This window comes from Anolis sagrei, chromosome 9 (genome assembly GCF_037176765.1).
Source record: "Anolis sagrei isolate rAnoSag1 chromosome 9, rAnoSag1.mat, whole genome shotgun sequence".
NCBI classification, from domain to species: domain Eukaryota; kingdom Metazoa; phylum Chordata; class Lepidosauria; order Squamata; family Dactyloidae; genus Anolis; species Anolis sagrei.
Genome location: NC_090029.1, coordinates 26,360,520 through 26,382,342, shown reverse-complemented (window position 1 = coordinate 26,382,342; position 21,823 = coordinate 26,360,520). Strand labels below are relative to the sequence as shown.

Genomic DNA, 21,823 nt, shown 5'->3' with positions numbered 1-21,823 from the left:
CAGCTCTATTCGTATACTGGGAATTGGCCATGTCAAGCTAACCAGTTCCTAGGCCTAATCCTAGAATCATGGAGTTGGAAATCCAAGGAGAAGAAAGCTTGCATCTTGTAAGCAGTGCATTTGGATCATCCTCTCCTAAAGGGCTTGGACTATTCATCTTGGATCAAATTGTAGGGGCTTCCCCAGAATCATAGACTCATTGAGTTGGAAGAGACCTCATGGGCCATCCAGTCCAACCCCATTCTGCCAAGAAGCGGGAAAATCGCATTCAAAGCACCCCCAGCAGATGGCCATCCAACTTCTGTTTCAAAGCCTCCTGCTAGCACAAGGGTTTAACCCATTGCACCATTGGGGGCTTCTGATGTGAGGCTGACCAGACGGCAGTTGTTTGGGTCGTCCTTGTTTCCCTTCTTGAAGATAGACAGGGACCACATTGCTAGGACTTCTCCAGGAACTCTCAAAGATGATTGCCAGTGGTTCCGAAATGACTTCCGCTAGTTCCGTCAATACTCTTGGATGTAGTTAATCCAGCCCTAAGGATGCATTCATGTTGTGGAATTAATGCAGTTTCACACCACTTTAATTGCCATGGTTCAATACTATGGAATGCTGGGAGTTGTATTATGGTAAGGTGTGAGGTTGGAAATAAAAGATTTGCATTCACCCAAGTTTCAAAGCCACTTGGCTTCGATCAAAACCCACCTTGTGCAAACTGTGCCGCCGCACTTATTTCACGGAGGAAAATGTGACAATTAGAGCAGTGGCCACATTATGTCTCTCCAGCCATTGTTTGCTGATTATAAATGCAAAATATTTAATAGGATTTAAAGGACATCCAGGGTGAGTTTCCCCATTAGTTTTATTGCTCCAGGACTTGAGCCAATTGTTCCCGATTTTCCGTGACTTTGGGCAGTGTAAACGTATCTTGGACCTCGTGAGGTAGAGTTTTAATCTATTGCTTCCTTGGGATTCAAATCATTTTGATCTAGAGCAGGCGTGGGCAAACTTCAACCTTCCCTCCAGTTCCAACTTCCACAATTCCTAACAGCCTCAGGACCTTTCCTGGTTGGAATCATTGGGTTGCTGTAAGTTTTCCGGGCTGTAAGTTCCAGAAGCATTCTCTTCTGACATTTCACCCACATCTATAGCATGCATCCTCAGAGATGGAGCCCCCAGTGGCGCAGTGGGTTAAACCCCTGGGCCGGCAGGACTGAAGACCGAGAGGTTGAGGGTTCAAATCCGAGGAGAGGCGGATGAGCTCCCTCTATCAGCTCCAGCTCCTCATGCGGGGACATGAGAGAAGCCTCCCACAAGGATGATTAAAACATCAAATCATCCGGGCGTCCCCTGGGCAATGTCCTTGAAGATGGCCAATTCTCTCACACCAGAAGCAACTTGCAATTTCTCAAGTTGCTCCTGACACGACAAAAAAAATCCTCAGAGATTGTGAGGTGTGTTGGAAACTAGGCAAGTGGGATTTATATATCTGTGGAATGTCCAGGGTGGAAGAAATAACTCTTGTCTGTTGGAGGCAAGTCTGAGTGTTGCAATTGGCCACTTTGATTAGCACTGAATAGCCTTGCAGCTTCAAAGTCTGGCTGCTTCTTGCCTGGGGGAATCCTTTGTTGGGAGGTGTTATATGTCCCTGATTGTTTCCTGTCTGGAATTCCCCTGTTTTTTTATATTACTCCAAAGTGCATGTTTATAAAGCTATTGTCCTCCCAACCCTGCTATATGCCTGAGAGACGTGGACCAAAGTCAACATCGATACCGAAATACAACACCACCTGAGCTCTGCGAGTGCAGCATTTTTCTGATTGAAGCAGAGAGTGTTTGAGGACCGGGACATCCGTAGGGATACCAAGGGGCTTGTTTATAAAGCTATTGTCCTTCCAACCCTGCTGTATGCCTGCGGAACGTGGACTGTATATAGGCGTCACATGCAACTCCTGGAACGATTCCATCAGCGCTGCCTCTGGAAAATCCTGCAAATCTCTTGGGAAGACAAGCAGACAAATGTCAGCGTGCTGGAAGAAGCAAAGACCACCACCACTGAAGCGATGGTCCTCTGCCATCAACTCCACTGGACTGGCCATGTTGTCTGGATGCCTGACCACCGTCTCCCAAAGCAGTTGCTCTACTCTGAACTCAAGAATGGAAAATGGAATGTTGGAGGACAGGAAAAGATGGGCTCAAAGTCAACCTTAAAAACTCTGACATAGACACTGAGAACTGGGAAGCCCTGGCCCTTGAGCGCTCCATCTGGAGGTCAGCTGTGACCAGCAGTGCTGCAGAATTTGAAGAGGCACGAATGGAGAGAAACATGCCAAGAGGAAGGCATGTCAAGCCAACCCTGACCGGGACTGCCTTCCACCTGGAAACCGATGCCCTCACTGTGGGAGAACATGCAGGTCAAGAATAGGACTACGGACCCACCGCCAAGATACTATACTTGGAGGACCATCATCCTCGGACTACAAGGAATCGCCTAAGTAAGTAAATAAGTAAGTAAGTACTCTTTATTTACTGCCTAGGCTTGCTTCCAACAGACAAGAGTTCTTTCTCCCTCCCTGGACATTATTCCACAAATATATAAACCTCGCTTGCCTAGTTTCTAGCACACCTCACAACCTCTGAGGATGCCTGCTATCGATGGCCATCTCTTGGGATAGTTTGCATTGTGTCTTTCTGAATGGCAGAATGGGGTTGGCCTGGAATGGCCCTTGGGTCCTTTCCAGCTCTTTGAGTCTAGATGAAAAAGAGAAACACAGTCAATAAACCAGTCTTTAAAAAGGCACATTCGCTTTTTGATATAAATCATTGAAGAGTGAGTGCTTTTAGAAAGAACTATGGAAACAATCAGGGCCAGATAACACCTCCTAGGCCCACTTGAAAGTTGGGCCATAGGTAACTTATTTTGCACAATGGAATAATGTTGGAATCGGTTTGTTTTAATGTATAGGTTTGCGTTAATAGATTGTGTCGATATTTTTAAATGGCTACTCTGTTTTGTGTGTTTGCTTTGTGGAAACCGCCCTGAATCCCCTATGGGAGATAGAGCGGTATATAAATAAAGTTGTTGTTGTTGTTGTTGTTAACAAAGGATTCCCCCAGGCAGGAAGCAGCCAGGATGTGGGAAAAATGTCAGAAGAGAATGCTTCTGGAATATGGCCATACAGCCCGGAAAACTCACAGCAATGTTCCAATGAATCATCTGAGCAATGGTGTTGTGCCTCTGCTTGGAGTCTGTCTGCGCGATCTTGCAGCATCTGAGGATGGGATCTATTGTTTCATCTGCTTCCTTGCAGAGTCTACATTTGAGATCTGTCGTTGACTTTTCAATTCTGTCTTTGATGGCCTTGGTTTGAATGGCTTCCTCTTGGATTGCCAGAATCAGGCCCTCTTTTGTCTCCTTTTTCAGAGTTCTATTTGTGAACCACAGCCATGTTTTTTCTTTGTCCATTTGGCTCTCCATTATTTATTTATTTATTTATATTCCGCTCTATCTCCCCAAAGGGACCCAGGCAGATTCCAAACATAAAAGGCAAACATTCAATGCCCAAATACAAAAATACATCCATACTAACAAAATTTATACAACCCAACATATAAACATGAATAATAACTTAACAAACTAAAATTAAATAAAAAGCACAGCCTGTTATAACAGACATAAGACAAAACATCAAACATCGAATGGAAACAATAATTTCCCAGTTCTTTGGGGCAAACTGATTAATCATTGCTCAAGATCTCTATTGAGCTGGTGGGGTGAGCAGGGCACCGATACGGATGGCAACTATTAATCAGAGGTATAATGGTAGTATTACCAACTACTATTCCTCCTTGTCGTAATCACCTCTCAACAAAGGATTCCCCCAGGCAGCAGGAAACCACACCTAAAAACTGTCAGGCTATCAAATGCTAACCAAGGTGGCCAATTGAAACATTCACACCTAGCTCCAACGGACAAGAGTCCTTTCTCCCACCCTGGACCTTCCACAGGTATATAAACCCAATTTTCCTAGTTCCAACATACCTCACAACCTCTGGGGATGCTTGCCATAGATGCAGGCAAAATGTCAGGAGGGAATGCTTCTGGAACATGGCCATACAGCCCGGAAAACTTACACCAACCCAGTGATTCCAGCCACAAAAGCCTTTGACAATAAATTGCTTCTTACTTTCATTTCCCGTCAAGAGAGCTGTGAGGCTGGAAGGCTGCTTAAAACTCATTTATATCTACAAGCCGTTTTAATTTGTTACCGACCGGAGTTCTCCTGCCTGGTGTCTTGTTAGCCCATCACTTCTATAGAAGTATAATAGACTCTCGGTTCCCCATGAGGATTGGGAGATGCCAGATAAATGCAGTTCCTGGTTGCTTGAGAGTTAGAATTAAAAATAGGCCTTGTACTATACCTCCTTCCTATGCTATCCGCTCTGTATGGACTTGATATTAATATTGAAATATAGTCATTAAAAGCCAATTATGGTCTGGATGTCGGAGAAAGCAAAGCCTTGGATGTCAACCTGCTCCATAAGGACAGGGCAACGGCACTCTCGTTACTAAAACCCAGCCGCGGATGCATTCCGGAGCGGAGCCTGGGAAGGCCCCGCGCGTTGCCACAGGCAAATGTCCACACATGTGCTTCCTCCGTGTGCATATGATCTATTGGGACAGCCTCGCTCACTTTGTTATGTAATCACTCTCCACCGAAACCTAGCGGTTCGGAGCTTTTGCTTGAACTTGGCGCACCGGCAGAGATCAGAGTGTGGCTTCATCGTTGTTTCATCGTACCATACAGACTCGTGTATAAGTCGACCTCATTGTTTAAGCCGAGGGGCAAAATGATGTGATTTTGATATCAGTCGAGGGTCATTCCACGGAGAGGCATCTGAAAAGGTCAGAAATGGCACCATGGAGGGGAGTCAATGCTCTTCTTAACGTCCTCCAAGAAAAATTATGTCAGGATTGTCAAGCCCATTTCCTCAAGGGCCACATGAGCCTTCTGGTTGCCTTCAAAGGAATCCATGGGTGGAGAATTTGTGGATACAGAGGGACAATTATAATTTGGATTTAGCCTGCGGGTCTTGAGTTGACACATGTGGACTAAATTCTTGCCACTCTCTTCAAAGATTGGGATGATTCCATATTTACTAGCTTTCTCCTGCCACACGTTGCTGTGGCCCAGTCTGTGTATACATGTTTTTTGTGTGTATATATGCGTATATGTGTGTATATGTGCATATATGTGTGTTTGTGTATATATGTGGTTTTGCGCATGTGTTGTAATATATTTTGTGTTTTCTGGCTTTTTAAGTCTCTTCTGTTGTGCTTTCCAGTGTTTTTGTGAGTGATGGTCACTCGTTAGCCTGAGAGGTGTCTTGTGTCCAAATTTAGTGTCAATTTGTCCAGTGGTTTTTGAGTTATATTAATCCCACAAACAAACATTACATTTTTATTTATATAGATATAGATATATATACTAGCCATCCCCTGCCATGTGTTGCTGTGGCCCAGTCTTTGTATATGTGTGTTTTGTGTGTATATATGTGTGTGTATATATTTGTGTATATGTGTATATATGTGTGTTTGTTTATATGTGGTTTTGCGCATGTGCTGTAATGTATTTTTTTTTTGCTTTTTAAGTCCCTTCGGTTGTGTTTTTCAGTGTTTTTATGAGTGATGGTCACTCGTTGGCCTGAGAGGTGTCTTGTGTCCAAATTTGGCATCAATTCATCCAGTGGTTTTTGAGTTATGTTAATCTCACAAACTAACATTATATATATATATATATATATATATATATATATATATATATATATATATGCATGTGTATGTGTGTGTATATATATATATGTATGTATGTATACACACACACACACATACATATACATACACACATATATGTGTATATACACACACATATACTGTATATACCTGAGTATAAGCCTAGTTTTTCAGCCCACGCCTTGGCTTATATTTGGCTTGGCTCATACTCAAGTATATTTGGGGGTAGATATAGATATAGATATATATGAGTTTACGTACTGTGGTTATATTGACCCTTTGATAAGTCAACCCAAATTCTTGGATTAATTTATTTTTGGCTCTTCTCTACTGACTGTTGACTGCTTGTAAAATGCAAAAGCTCAATGCTAGGGAATCTTGGAAGTTGTAGTTTAACAACATTGTTAGTATGTGTTATGTCCTTAAATTGTACTGAACTGTTTTAACTCGAGCCGAGTTTACACTGTAGAATGAATGCAGTTTGGTCCCTGTATAACTCCCATGGCTCAATGCATTGGAATTATGGGAGTTGTAGTTTTACAAGGTCTTTAGTCTCCTATAGAGTTGGAAGAGATCTGCCTATAGAATCATAGCGTTGGAAGAGATCTCGTGGACCATTCAGTCCAACAACCCCTCTTGCCAAAACAGCACGAGTGTCCCACCAAACTACAACTTCCAAGATTCCACAGCAGTGAGCCATGGGTGTCAAAGTGGTATCAAACTGCATCAATTCTACAGTGTGGAATAGATCCACTCTTAGTTTGCTTCCTTCTTCCCACTCAATTTTTATGGAGCCAGGATTCGCCCTCTGCTCTGTTGTACAGTTATCTTCTAGTTACAAGCAGGTGTGGAGATGTTCCTTTTCCCATCTCCCTAAAAAGGGGGTTCAAACTGCATTGATTTTGCAATGTAGATGCCCTGCAGGTTTCATTTGTGAAATGCAGGAAGGTCAACATGGATGTTGAGCCCCCAATCCACACAAAGAGAGTGGGGGGAGGAACTAGATTCCTATGGCACCGTTCTGCAGAGATGGAGACCACCCTAAAAGTCAACCAGGCAGCCTCTAAAATCAAAGATCCCAATGAAATTCCCCAGCAGTATCCTAGGAAACGGAGAACATGCATAATCATTGTCTTCCTCCTCCGAGCCCAGATTAATCATTATGTTAAGTACGCCTTGGCTTCAGGCCCCAGAAGGAAGGAGTCAGGCAGCGGGCGACCAGAGGAGTGAGCACTTCCCCCTTGCTGCTCTCCCCAGAGGGATCCCCAGGGCAAAGTGTTCCTTCATGACAAGACGGAGAAGGCATTCATTTGTGGTCCTGAAGCCCTGTTGCCATCTGCAGGGAATGAATATATATATTCACCCTGCAGAGAAGACTGGAAGGTTTCTATAATAACAACTCAAAAGTGCTTTCAAATAGTCTTGAATTGGTGGATGGGGCCTCAAAGTGGGATGGGTGGTGTCGTTGACCACCCTCCAAAATAATCTATATAAATAAAAATGTAATGTTCGTTTGTGGGATTAACAGAACTCAAAAACCAGTGGGCAAATTGACACCAAATTTGGATAGCAAAGGCCTTCTAAAAGTATAACTCCCGGGATGCCATAAGTTTGAGCCATAGCAGTTCCTGTGCTCTCGAACTGCATCTGTTCGACAGTGTAGATGCACCTTTGCTTGCAACTCTACATTCTTGATTACCTCTTTTGGTCATCGTTTCCTTCCCAAAAAAGAAAACCAAAACCTTAGGACTGATTGGAGAATGCAACTTGAAAGAAGTGCTAAACTTTGTTGGACTGCAAATCCCAGCAGGCTTAGGCAACATAGACCAGAGTGGGAAAAGGTGGGATTTACAGCTGCCAACATCTGAGGTCTGACACGGCTTTGAAGATATTGCTGTGGTTCTTAATGCCGCAGGAAGGGTGCTGATGGCCACTGTTCATTTGCATAACTCAATTCCTTTAAACTGCATTCATTTCATAATTCGTTTAGGTATGCTAATTTAAAGAGCCTATTAAGTACAGCGGAGGTTACTCCAGGAAAAAAAAAAGGAGCAAAGTGCTGGTTGCAACAAATTTGTCTACTGCACATATTTTGAAACCCTGTTTTAAGATGACCCTTCTTCCCTCATAACAAGGTGTGGAATGAATGCAGTTTGACACCACTTTAACTGCTGTGGCTCATTGGTATGCAGTCGCGGGAATTGTAGTTTCATCTTTCTCTGACAAAGATTTCTAGTACCTCACCAAACTACAGCTCCCAGGACTCCATAATAGAGTTGTGAACGGAACTGTTTTCCTTTGGTACATCCATTCTTTCATTATTTATGTCACCTTCAGGATCACATAATGGGAAGGCCCCTCTCGGTACAAAAATCAGCTTGTCACAAAAGCAAGCAGGAGCTGATACCAGCTCCTTACCTGCTTTTCATGAGCATGTAGTGCTCCAAGCCTCCTTGCCTTGGAAAGAGTGTATGTGTGGCATATAGGCCCAGAAAGCACGCACACCTGCCTACATCAAAGTGCCTCCTCTACAGCAAGAAACAGAACTTGCCTCCTTGCGGGAAAGAATGTGTGCGTTTGGCATGCAGGCCCACAAAAGTGCATGCAACTGCCTGCATCCGAGCACCCCCTCGAGAGTAAGAAACAGAACTTGCCTCCTTGCCTTGGACAGAGTGCATGTGTGGTGTGCAGGGCCACAAAGTGCACACACTTGCCTGCATCCGAGTGCCTCCTCTAGAGTAAGAAACAGAACTTACCTCCCTGCCTTGGAAAAAGTGCATGTGTGGCGTGCAGAGCCAGAAAGTACATGCACCTGCCTGCATCTGAGCACCTCCTCTAGAGTAAGAAACAAGAACTTGCCTCCTTGCCTTGGAAAGAGTGTGTGTGTGGTGTGCAGGGCCAGAAAGTGCACACACTCACCTGCATTTGAGCACCTCCTCTAGAGTAAGAAATAGAACTTGCCACCTTGCGTTGGAAAGAGTGCATGTGTGGTGTGCAAGCCCAGAAAGCACACACACTTGCCTGCATCCAAGCGCCTCCTCGAGAGTAAGAAACAGAACTTGCCTCCTTGCCTTGGACAGAGTGCATGTGTGGTGTGCAAGCCCAGAAAGCACACACACTTGCCTGCATCCAAGCACCTCCTCTAGAGTAAGAAACAGAACTTGCCTCTTTGCCTTGGAAAGAGAGTGTGTGTGGCCTGCAGGTGCACAAAAGTGCATGCAGCTGCCTGCATCCGAGCATCTCCTCTAGAATAAGAAACATAACTGACCTCCTTGCCTTGGAAAGAGTGTGTGTGGAATGTAAGCCTGACAGAGAAAGCGTGTACACCTGCCTGCATCCAAGTGTTTCTTCTAGAGTAAGAAACAGCACTTGCCTCCTTATGTTGGAAAGAGTTCATGTGTGGCATGTGGGCCCAGAAAGCATGTGCACCTGCCTGCATCTGAGCACCTCCTCTAGAGTAAGAAACAGAATGTGCCTCCTTGCCTTTGAAAGAGAGCATGTGTGGAATGTAGGCCTAGGAGAGAAAGTGTGCATGCCTCCCTGCAGCCAAGCACATCTCCTCTAGAGTAAAACAGCTTAAATGGCTAAAATGACGAGAAGGGGAGCCTGGGATGCTCCCCCCCCCCCCCATAATGGGCCAATAGAAAATGGATCTTTCGGTACCCTAGCGCAAAAGCAGAGATCTGTCCTCCTGATTTTGGGAGGCTCCCAAAAACTGATCAGGCCCCCCACCAAAAGCCAGGACACAAACCGTGTCAAGGTTTACCCCGAATGCACAAGCCTTACCCTATAGCACTGAGCCTTGGTAGCTAAAGTGGTGTCTTGGTGTCTCTGCCCCCCAGATTTTAGTTTCAAACTTTTCTGTTTATCTGAGTATTTATGTTTTGGCTGGTCAGTCATCTTACTGTCCTTTTAGTGCTTTCAAACACTCTTTTATGATGGCAGTTAGTGGGTTTTATTGCATTTATGGCTGTATGGCCATGTTTTGTTATGTTTATTATACTGTTGTGGTATTTTTGGGTACCAGACACGCTTTCAGTCTGCAGCTAACATTAGCTTTGATCAGGAAAGACAAAAAAGTCTTCCATTTGGTAACCCCAAATTTTTTTTGTAGAAATACACCATATCTTCGACGGGGTTACACTCCCATATGTGCTCGACGGGATTACACTCCGCCTGAAGGCGTAGGTCCGTAGCTTGGGGGTCCTCCTGGACTCAATGCTGTCGCTTGATGCTCAGGTGTCAGTGGTGGCCGGGAGGGCCTTTGCACAACTCAAACTTGTGCGCCAGCTGCGACCATACCTCGTGAAGTCTGACTTGGCCAGGGTAGTCCATGCCTTGGTTACATCCAAACTGGACTATTGCAATGCGCTCTACGTGGGGCTGCCCTTGAAGATGGAAATTCAACTGGTACAACAGGTGGCAGCCAGGCTCCTTACTGGAACAAACTATAGGGAGCATACAACACCCCTATTAAAACAGTTGCCAAGCCAAATTCAAGGTGCAGGTCATGACCTATAAAGCCCTAAACGGTTCGGGCTCCGTCTATCTCTGCGATTGCATCTCCTTCTATGAACCGGCACGAGCTCTAAGATCTTCCGGGGAGGCCCCCCTCTCGGTCCCACCTCCGTCTCAAGCAAGGTTGGTGGGGATGAGAGGGAGGGCCTTCCCGGTAGTGGCCCCCTGCCTCTGGAACACCGTTCCAAGGGAAATAAGACAGGCCCCATCTCTCCCCTCCTTTTGTAAGAGTTTGAAGACCTGGTGGTTTCAACAAGCCTTTGAAAAAGACAAGTTTGAAATCAGCCCTACACATTGTCGAATACGGCCTTATTCTTCCTACCAATTACCCAAATCATTTCCTCTAATCGGGCCCAAAATGAACAGCCACAGACCCATACCTAATATGTTTGCCTGCCATAGCATTTCATTTAATTCCTGGCCCCCCTAGAATTTTTGGGCTTGCGCAAATCTTGGCCCAGCCTTTTAAAACATTTAAATTGCCTTGAACAGGGAGGATTCTTTTAATATATGTGTGTTATGGCAACAATTTTTATGCTTATATTTTGTTTTGTTAATCTTATGGTTATGTTGTTTTTTACTTTGCATGTTTTGTGATGTTACTTGGGAACCGCTCAGAGTCCCCTCGAGGAGATGGAGTAGTATATAAATAAATTATTATTATTATTATTATTATTATTATTATTATTATTATTATTATCTCCCAGGTGCTACTTTCACTAGTATTTGGGAAAGGAAACCCTTCTTCAAACCTTCTCTAGTAATGTTTAATCTATGATCTGGTTGCTTACTGTTTCCTGTATGTATGTTCTGCTATGCAGCTTCCTTTACTCTATGGTTTGTGAGAATACAAAAGGGGCTGCAGACCACATGCTCGCTCTCTCCTTTTGACTGTGTGACCTCTTGATAGCTGTTTTGTTACAAGAGAGATGCCCTGGCACAAGGAACCATCTCAAACATATATGAAACTGGACTAATACGTTTTGTACTTTTATATGCTGAACACATGAAGTTTGTCATTAAACCAAATATGCTAATTTTTTAAATCAAAGTCTACTTCATTTTTGTCTCTTGAGTGCATGATGTAAAACAAGTTGTTTTATGGGAGAATATATATATTTTAGGCACTAAGAACACTTCTAAATCGCTATTTTCCTAACAGATCAGAGGTAACAGGTTATTCAGTCTAACAACTGAAACCATTGCCTTGTATAATTATATCTGGTTTATACCACATGAGAAGATTCTACTCTAAAGGGGTTTGGGGTCTTTTCTGAAAGGTCATGCTTTTCTTTAAAAAGGTATGATCTCCAGAAGGTGTTTTTCCAAAAGGTTATAAATGCCATTTTCCAAAATGCCTTACCTCAGGATGCTTGCCATAGATGCAGGCGAAACGTCAGGAGAAATGCCTCTAGAACATGGCCCTATAGCCCGAAAAAACCCACAAGAATCTAATGGTCAACATTTTCTAATGTTACACCATTAAGCTGTATCTCTGGCATTGGGGAGGGGATGGCTGTCATCCCCAAGCTTCTGCCAACCTAGCAGTTTGAAAACATGCAAATGTGACTAGATCAATAGGTACCGCTCCAGCGGAAAGATAACAGCGCTCCGTGCAGTCATGCCAACCACATGACCTTAAAGGTGTCTATGGACAATGCCAGCTCTTCGGCTTAGAAACAGAGATGAGCACCAACTCCCAGAGTCAGACACGACTAGACTTAATGTCAGGGGAAAAACTTTAACTTTACTGATCTCGTTTTTGACATGTGGAAGCCCATTGGGTGCCCTTGGGCAAATCACACTCTCTCAGCCTCAAAGAAGGCAAAGGCAAATCCACTCCGAACACATCTGGCCAAGAAAACCCTGTGATAGGTTCACCATAAGATTTCCATTCACTGGAAGTGGCTTGAAGGTAAGCAGAAACAACAAATATTGCCAACTCGCAATGGATGTGCGGTGCATTACTTCTCCTTCCTAACCCTTGGACCACACCTCCATAATGTATGGAAATGTGATCCAGAGGTTTGGTAGCTGTAGTCATGATGCTAGTAGTAGCAGCAGCAGCAAAGTCTGGCACGTTTCCAACTAGAAGCCCAATGAAAGATTTGTGTGACGGGAAACCCCCTCTTCAACAACAACGTGGTTGCCTTCTATTCATTTTTGGCAGAGACGTTGTCGTTTTGAATGCTGGTGCCTCCCCCCCTCCCATTGTAATGCATGTTTGATGGCCTGATACATTTCGCTGTAATTGCTTTGCTGGTGATTTATTCTTTATTTGAAAGATCTTGGGCAGCGGCAGCGTGTCTGTTGTGTAGCCCAAGTGGGAAAGGATGGGAAGCTTCAGACACTGAAATGTAGAAACTTGAGTTTTGGAATCCTTTTTTAAACATTGTGAGTAATTTCGTTCCACTTTAATATTCTCTTTCTGTAGTTTTAAAGCTACCTTGCTCTTTGCACTTTGGGGAGAAAGAGAGATATCTATTGCAGTCATCCCTCCAGACCTGCAGGTTTGGCTTTTCCAGATTTATTAGAAATTGGAAGTACTGCAAATCCCATCATCATGGTCCATTCTCCCCCACACTGCACCTGGACATAAAGTGGTTAATTCAGGGTCTGTGTGCCAAGTTCAGATTCGGTCATGCTTGGGGATTCAGGTCTGTCATGCATGGGGGGTCGCAGTGGTCTCTGGAAGTGAGTGAAGGTACTGCAAATCCCATCATCCATGGTCCATTCTCCCCCACACTGCACCAGGATGTAAAGTTGCTAATGCAGGGTCTGTGTGCCAAGTTCAGGTCCGATTATGCGTGAGGGTTCAGGTCCGTCATGCGTGGGGGTCGCAGTGGTCTCTGGAAGTGAGTGACGGTACTGCAAATCCCATCATACATGGTCCATTCTCCCCCACACTGCACCAGGACGTAAAGTGGCTTATGCAGGGTCTGTGTACCAAGTTCAGGTCCAGTCATGCGTGTGGGTTCGGATCTGTCATGCAAGGGGGTTGCAGTGGTCTCTGGAAGTGAGTGATGATACTGCGAATCCCATCATACATGGTCCATTCCCCCCCCCCCCCCAGGATGTAAAGTGCTTAATGCAGAGTCTGTGTGCCAAGTTTGTTTCAGGTCCATCATGCGTGGGGGTCACAGTGGTCTCTGGAAGGGAGTGACGGTACTGCAAATCCCATCATATATGGTCCATTCTCCCCCACACTGCACCAGGACATAAAGTGCTTAATGCAGAGTCTGTGTGCCAAGATTGTTTTAGGCCCATCATGCGTGGGGGTCACGGTGGTTTCTGGAAGTGGGTGAAGGTACTTCAAATCCCATCATCCATGGTCCATGCTTCCCCACACTGTACCAGGACGCAAAGTGGTTCATGAAGAGTCTGTGTACCAAGTTTGTTTCAGGTCCATCATGTGTGGGGGTTGCAGTGGTCTCTGGAAGTGAGTGATGTGTGTGATGGTACTGAAAATCCCATCATCCATGGTCTGTCCTCCCCCAAACTGCACCAAGACATACAGTAGGTCATGGGGGCTTTGTGTGCCAAGTTTGGTCTATTTTTGGCGGAGTTCTAGAGTACTCATTAAATGCAAGTGAACTATAACTCCCAGTACCTACAACTTCAAAATGTTCAAGCCAATTCCCCCTCAAAACCCAGCAATATTGGGCATATTGCCATGGTTCTCAATCTGTGGGTCCCCAGATGTTTTGGTCTTCAACTCCCAGAAATCCTAATACCTGGTAAATTGGCTGGGATTTCTAGGCCAAAACATCTGGGGATCCGCTGGTTGAGAACCACTGGCATATCAGGTATGCATGCCAAGTTTGGCCCAGATCCATCATTGTTTGGGTTCTGGATGTAGGTGAACTACAACTCCTCTAAATCCCTCCAAAGACCTCCAGTATTTTTTGCTGATCATGGGGGTTCTGTGTGCAAAGTAAGTTCCAGTTCCATTGTTGGTGGAGTTGAGTGCAGTTCTTAGATTGCAGGTGAAGTATACATCCCAGTACTTCCGACTCCTATAAATCATAGTGAATTCTCCCCAAACCTCTCTAGTATGTTCAGTTGCTGATCAATTCCTCTGTTTGCTGTGTACCATAGAAAAGAATAGAAAAGGGTTAAGGGAGAGGCAGTGGGCGGGGTCATGCAAATTCCACACCAATGGAGAGAATCAGAAACACTGGGATGTCTGTAGTGGAGGAAACACATGAAACCTACGATGGAATTGTCCCTGTATGAAAGCCTTCACTTAGATGGTGGGCAGTGGGGTGTTTGTGGAGGACATTGGCAGGGCTCTTGGACATGTTCATGGCACTCACTATAACCTGAAACATCATTGGAGGAAGGGCCATTGGTGTCTTCTGAGTAGTGGGAGCTAGAGCTGTTTGTGGAAGTGAGAGCCTGTCTGTGGAAGTGGACATCCCAGCCACATACACACACATATATATTTTCACTTTTTATGTATAGATATTTAAGGGATCTTCCAAACAGGCCCTGTATCCCAGGATCTGATTCTAGGTTTATCCCAGATTATCTGGCAGTTTAAAGCAGAAAACCTGAGATCGGATCCTGGGATATAGGGCCAGTCTCCTTCTCATCTTCCTCCTTCTTCTCCTCCTCCTCTTTCTCTTTCTCCTTGTACTTCTTCTTTTTCTCCTCCTCCTCCTCCTTTTACTTTTCCTTCTCCTTCTCTTCCTCTTCCTCCTCCTTCTAATTTTTCCTCCTCCTCTCTTTCTTCTTCTAGTTCTTGTTCTTCTCATTTTTCTCCTTCTTCTCCTTCTCATCCTCCTCCTTCCTCTTCTCCTTCTGCTTCTTCTACTTGTTTTTCATCTCCTTTTCCTCCGCCTCCTTCTAATTCTCCTCCTCCTCTCCTTCTTCTCCTAGTTCTTACTCTTCTCTTTCATCCCCTCCTTCTCCTTCTCCTCCTCTCCTTCTCATTCTCCTCATTTTCTCCTTCTTTTTCTCCTCCACATTCTTCTCTTTCTCCTCCTGCTCCTCCTTTTTCATCTCATCCTTTTCCTCCTTCTTCTCCTTGTTCTTCTAATTCTCCTCCTTTTCTCCTTCTTCTCCTACTTCTCCTTCTTCTCCTTCTCATCCTCCTCTTCCTTCTCCTTTTTCTCCCCCTCTCCTCTTCTCTTTCTTTCTATTCTCCTTCTGCTTCTTCTATTTCTTTTTATCTCCTTTTCCTCTTCCTCCTGCTTCTCCTTCTAATTCCCCTCCTCCTCTCCTTCTTATCCTAGTTCTTGTTCTCCTCCTCCTCCTCCTTCTCCTCCTTCTTTTTCTCTTTCTCCTCCTCCTCTTCCTTTTCCTCTTCTTCCTTCTTCTCCTTCTCTCCTTCTTTCCCTCCTACTTCTCTTCCTCCTTCCCCTTCTTCCCCTAAGCAGCCAGCTGCATTGGCCTTGGCAAAGGCTGGGATCCCCTCCCCACGCCCACCCTTCCCCCAGCCATCCCTACCAGTGGCTGACACTGTGATGAATTCAGCAGCACAGCCTGCTCTGTGTCTCCCTCTTTCTTCCTTTCTCCCTCTCCCTCTCTCTTTCTCTCTGTAGCTGTGCATGTGTGTGCGCTCTCTCGTGTGCCTGTGTGCCAGCGAACAAGAGAGAGAGAGAGAGAGAGAGAGAGAGAGAGTCTCTATGTGCCTCAGCCTCCTCCGAAAAGCGGCAGTGGAAGCAGGCGAAGGAGGTGGGGACCATGCAGCTGCCCCAACTCTTGGGCCCCCCTGCCAGCCGGGTCCCCCTGGTTTGGATGCCAGCCGGCTCCAAGTTCCTCTGCATCGAGGTAGGCACAATCTTCCTTCCCCTCCCCATGAGACAGACAGACACACATACACTCATCTATCCCTTCCTTCCTTCCTTTTTTCTCCTTCCTTCCCTTTTCTCTTTGTCTCCTCCCTGTCATCCTTCCTTCTTTCCTTCCCTTCCCTTCCCTCCCTCCCTTTGCCTTTGTCTGGCATGGCCTTTGTCTGGGAGGAAGCGGAGAGCCATCCTTTCCCCAACCCAGGCCCACCTCTCCAGGGCTCTTGGCGCTGTCCATCCCTTCAGCTCCCTGCCAATCCCTTTTTGGTCAGCATTGGACTGGCTAGATGGCACAGCCCCTCCCTAGAGGACCTTCCCTTGTCTTTTGTATGGAGCTTGGTATGAAGATATATGGGGGAAGGAGGGACGAGAAAGACCATGACCGGTTGTATGTTTTGGGAAAACAATTTGGGTAAGATGGGGGAGAAATCTTGCAATGTATGAGGGTGGAGCTGATATATTTTTCCCTTCTGCATAGGAAGAAAAGAGATAGAGATGCAGCCTTCCTTCTCAATGGGTGGGTGGGTGAGTGAGTGGGGGAGATGCCCAGTTGTTCGTTGGCGCACACGTTTTCGTTGTGTCTGTGATAACAAGGATGCCCCTTGTGCTGTCCTTTCGGGGGGCTGGCATTGAAGTTGGCAGGGTGGGGCTTTGAGGGGCTCATTTGTGCCAGAGGAGCATGAGCCCTCCCCCTTGGCACAGGCGTGCTCCGCGTGGGTGTGGCTGGCACGCGCTAAGGACCCCCGAGAGTCAAAATGGAGGGCCAAGGAGCTGCCACCGTCTCCAAAGCAAGCGAGGCTCTCTCTCCTAGAACACAGCAAGCCTGAAATAGCTCTCTTTCCGCCGTCGCTTTATCTGGCGGCGTGTTCCCAGCCTCCATCCCACGCTCCACAATATGCCAGGCGTGGAAGATGGAAGCCGGGGGTGAAGGTGTGGCTGAGGATGGAGGGAGGGCAGCAACGGGCAGGAAATACATACAGCCAACACAGGAAATGCTTTCCTGGATTAGCAAGGGGCACATTCTGGAGCGCTGGCAAGGGACTTGGGAGATATTGTCCCCAATCCTTCCCCACCCACTTATTACTTATTACCATATTTCCTCAAGTCTAATGTGCCATCGAATCTAATGCACATGTCGGTTTTTGGCAAGGGGCACATTCTGGAGCACTGGCAAGGTACTTGCGAGACATTGTCCCCATTCCTTCCCCACCCATTTACGACCATATTTACTCGAATCTAACGCACCATCGAATCTAATGCATAGGTCAGTTTGTGGCAAGGGGCATGTTCTGGAGCGCTGGCAAGGTATTTGGGAGACATTGTCCCCAACCCTTCCCCACCCATTTACGACCGTATTTACTCAAATCTAATGCACCATCGAATCTAATCTGCACATCAGTTTTCAGCAATGGGCACGATCAGGAGCACTGGCAAGGATCTTGGGAAATATTGTCCTGAATCCTTCCCCACCCATTTACGACTGTATTTACTCAAATCTAATGCACCAGTGAATCTAATGCGCTCATCAGTTTTCGGCAAGGGGCACGTTTTGGAGCGCTAGCAAAGTACTTGGGAAATATTGTCCCCAATCCTTCCCCACCCATTTATGACTGTATTTACTCAAATCTAACGCACCTTCGAATCTAATGCGCTCATCAGTTTTCAGCAAGGAGCAAGTTCTGTTGCACTGGCAAGGGACTTGGGAGATATTGTCCTCAATACTTCCCCACTCTTTTACAACAGTATTGAATCGAGTGTAACGCACCATCGAATCTAATGCTCACACCAGTTTTCGGCAAGGGACACATTCTGGAGCGCTGGCAATGTACTTGGGAGACATTGTCCCCAATCCTTCCCCACCCATTTACGACCGTATTTACTTGAATCTAATGCACCTTCGAATCTAATCCGCACATCAGTTTTCAGCAATGGGCACGATCAGGAACGCTGGCAAGGATCTTGGGAAATATTGTCCCCAATCCTTCCCCACTCATTTATGACCGTATTTACTCAAATCTAACGCACAATCGAATCTAATGCGCATGTCAGTTTTCTGCAAGGGGCACATTCTGTTGTGCTGACAAGGGACTTGGGAGATATTGTTCGCAATCCTTCCTCACCCATTAACGACAGTATTTACTCGAGTCTAATGCAGCATTGAATTTAATGCACACATCAGATTTTGGCAAGAGGCATGTTCTGGAGCGCTGGCAAGGGACTTGGGAGATATTGCCCCAACCCTTCCCCACCCATTTACGACCGTTTTTACTCGAGTCTAATGCACCATCGAATCTAATGCTCACGTCGGTTTTCAGCAAGGGGCACATTCTGGAGCACTGGCCAGGGACTTGGGAGATATTGTCCCCAATCCTTCCCCACCCGTTTATGAATGTATTTACTCGAGTCTAATGCACCATCAAATCTAATGCACACATCAATTTTCAAAACCCTGAAACCAAAAGGAAACATTTGTTGCTGAATGTGATGCACAGCAGCAAAAAGTGCTTTCTTTGTAATTTTGAATACCAAAGCTCTCATCATCATCATCATCTTATTATTATTATGATTATTAATATTATTATTATTGACTTCATTTATATCCCGCCCTTCTCTACCCCGAAGGAGACTCAGCGGTGTTACAAATTAGGCAGCAATTTGATAGCAAAACATAAACATACCATAAAATAGACATTTACAATAAAGCCAAACAATGCAATTTAAAACCAGCAATGGAATACGAAAACCTTGGGAGGCATCTATGCCAGGCTTGGGCAAACTTTGGCCCTCCAGGTTTTTTGGACTTCAACTCCCACCATTCCTAACAGCCTCAGACCCTTTCCTTTCCCCCCTAAGCCACTTAAGAGATATGCACAAGTATATATTCCATCACTTTCAAATACTTCTAAGACAGTGGTTCTCAAACTTCCTAATGCTGCAACCCCTTAATACAGTTCCTCATGTTGTGGCCCCCAACCATAACATTATTTTCGTTGCTACTTCATAACTGTAATTTACTACTGTTATGAATCATCATGTAAATATCTGATATGTAGGTGGATTTTCATTCACTGAACCAAATTTGCCCAAACACCCAATATGCCCAAATTTGAATAACGGTGTAGTTGAGGGAGAACATTCATTTTGTAGTTGCTGGGATTTACAGTTCACTTAGAATCAAAGAGCATTCTGAACTCCACCAGTGATAGAACTGAACCAAACTTGGCACACAGAACTCCCATGACCAACAGAAAATACTGAAAAGGGGTTTGATGGGCATTGACCTTGAGTTTGGGAGTTGTAGTTCACCTGCATCCAGAGAGCACCGTGGACTCAAACAATGATGGATCTGGACTTAACTCGGGACGAATACTTAATATGCCCAAATGTGAACACTGGTAGAGTTTGGGGAAAATAGACCTTGACATTTCAGAGTTGTAGTTGCTGGGACTTATAGTTCACATACAATCAAAGAGCATTCTGAACACTACCAATGATGGAATTGAAGCAAATTTGGCACACAGAACTCCGATGACCAAGAGAAATACTGCAAGGGTTTGGTGGGCATTGACCTTGAATTTTGGAGTTGTAGTTTGCCTACATCCAGAGAGCATTTTGGATTCAAACAATGGTGGATCTGGACCAGACTTGGCATGAATACTCAGTATGCCCAAATGTGAACATTGGCGGAATTTGGGGAAAATAGACCTTGACATTTGGGAGTTCTAAACCAGGCATGGGCAAAGTTTGCCCATATCTGGTCCAGACCAAGGCATAGTGTCAGCCTCTTATTTTCCTTTGGGATGAAGGCAGTGGCACTTGGGATGGAGGGAGGGTCTTTCATCTGTTTCCGGGCCCAGACACAATAGAGCTGTGCCTATCCTTCTTTTCTTCCAAAGACAAGGCAGTGAAAGCTCTCTCTTTGCCTGGCCATCTAAGACCAAGTGAACTGCCTTTCCTAGAACTGCCCAAGAGTAACAATAATATTGTTGATTCTTTGGCATTTTGGACAGGCTGTGTGGTTCCTGGGGAAATATGCTATGCTAATAATATGCTAATAATATAATATAATATAATATAACGTAATGTAATGTAATATATTATATATACATATAATATTTATAATATTATAATGTATAATATTATAATGAATAATATTATAATGTAATGCAGTATAAGGAGCCCCCGGTGACGCAATGGGCTGCTGAGCTTGTTGACCGAAAGGTCGCAGATTCGAATCCAGGAAGCAGCGTGAGCTTCTGCTGTCAGCCCCAGCTTTTGCCAACATAGCAGTTCAAAAACATGCAAATGTGAGTAGATCAATAGGTACCACTCTGGCGGGAAGGTAACGGCGCTCCTTGCAGTCATGCCAGTGGCCACGTGACCTTGGAGGTGTCTATGGACAACGCTGGCTCTGGCTTAGAAATGGAGATGAGCACCATACCCCATATAATACTACTACTACTACTACTAATAATAATAATAATAATATGATATTATAATTATATATTTATATTACATGTACTATTACTAATAATATTACACCATAGTGGTATAGTACAATATAGTAATATTTAAGACTGATATTCCAATTCCAATTCAATTCCAATGCCAATTAGGTGATCCCTCATTGGCTGAGTAGGATAGTCTTTCAGGATCAGTGTTCTGGTGGGTCCTTAGGTGACTGTGGAGCCCTGTTCTTGACCTGCATCTTCTCCCACAGTGAGGGCATTGGCTTCCAGGTGGAAGGCGGTCCCGGTCAGGGTTGGCTTGACATGCCTTCCTCTTGGCACGTTTCTCTTTTTCGCCCTCCATTTGTGCCTCTTCAAATTCTGCAGCACTGCTGGTCACAGCTAACCTCCAGCTGGAGCACTCAAGGGCCAGGGCTTCCCAGTTCTCAGTGTCTATGCCAGTAAGACTGATATTGTACTATGCTAATAACATAATATATTGTATGTATATATATATCTTGTAAACCGAGATGAGTCCCCTTCAGGATGAGAAGGGCAGCATATAAATGTCGTAAATATATAATGTAGGGCACAATAGGAGCCCCCCAGACCCACCATTGTTGCTTGCCTGGCTGTCTGGATAGTTTGTGCATGAAACTGGTGCCAGCTCAGAACTTTGCTCTCCAGCAGAGAACATTGGTCAAAAGGGTTTGGAGAGCAGCAGCCGGAGTGTTTCCATTGCTGCTAATTGGCATCTGCTTGACACAAAGCTGGCCTACACAAAAGATCGCAAGCTCCTCAGTGCAGATGTTCAACCCCAACCGTATGGAGGGGAGCAAGGTGTCAGACAACAAGAGAGACAGGAGAAGAGTGGGCAGGGCAGAGACAGCTAGATTTTAGGGAGAGGGCGGAGCCATCTGGCTGAGACCAAGTCAGAGTGGGCGGGGCCAGCTGGCAGGCAGACACTGGGGTTGCAGAGCCAGCTGGCAGGGTCATCGCTTACAGAGACTCAGTAGACGAAGCAGAGCCAGATGACAGGCACATTAAAAAGGGGTGGAGCCAGATAATAATAATAATAATAATAATAATAATAATAATAATAATGTCATAAGATATACTGCTGGCATCATAAACTGGACACAGGCAGAACTGGACAATTTAGACAGAAAAACTAGAAAACTCATGACCATTCATAATTCATTACATCCTCGCAGTGATGTTGACCGGCTCTATCTGCCTAGAAAGTCTGGTGGCAGAGGACTCTTACAAGTCAA

General features: G+C 45.2%; 1 protein-coding gene across 11 annotated transcripts in view; it reads left to right on the top strand.

The window, feature by feature from the left end:
- Positions 1-21,823, top strand: part of CELF6 (CUGBP Elav-like family member 6) — a 196,079-nt gene that overhangs the window by 70,609 nt on the left and 103,647 nt on the right. For 2 of the 11 annotated variants that reach the window (XM_060755329.2, XM_060755328.2), the window contains exon 1: positions 15,656-16,084. The exons of the other annotated variants lie outside the window; for them this stretch is intronic. In XM_060755329.2, the coding sequence (XP_060611312.2) occupies positions 15,998-16,084 (87 nt within the window). In that variant the 5' untranslated portion in view covers positions 15,656-15,997. Of the gene's footprint in view, positions 1-15,655; positions 16,085-21,823 lie in introns of those variants that run through there. 11 annotated transcript variants of the gene reach the window in all.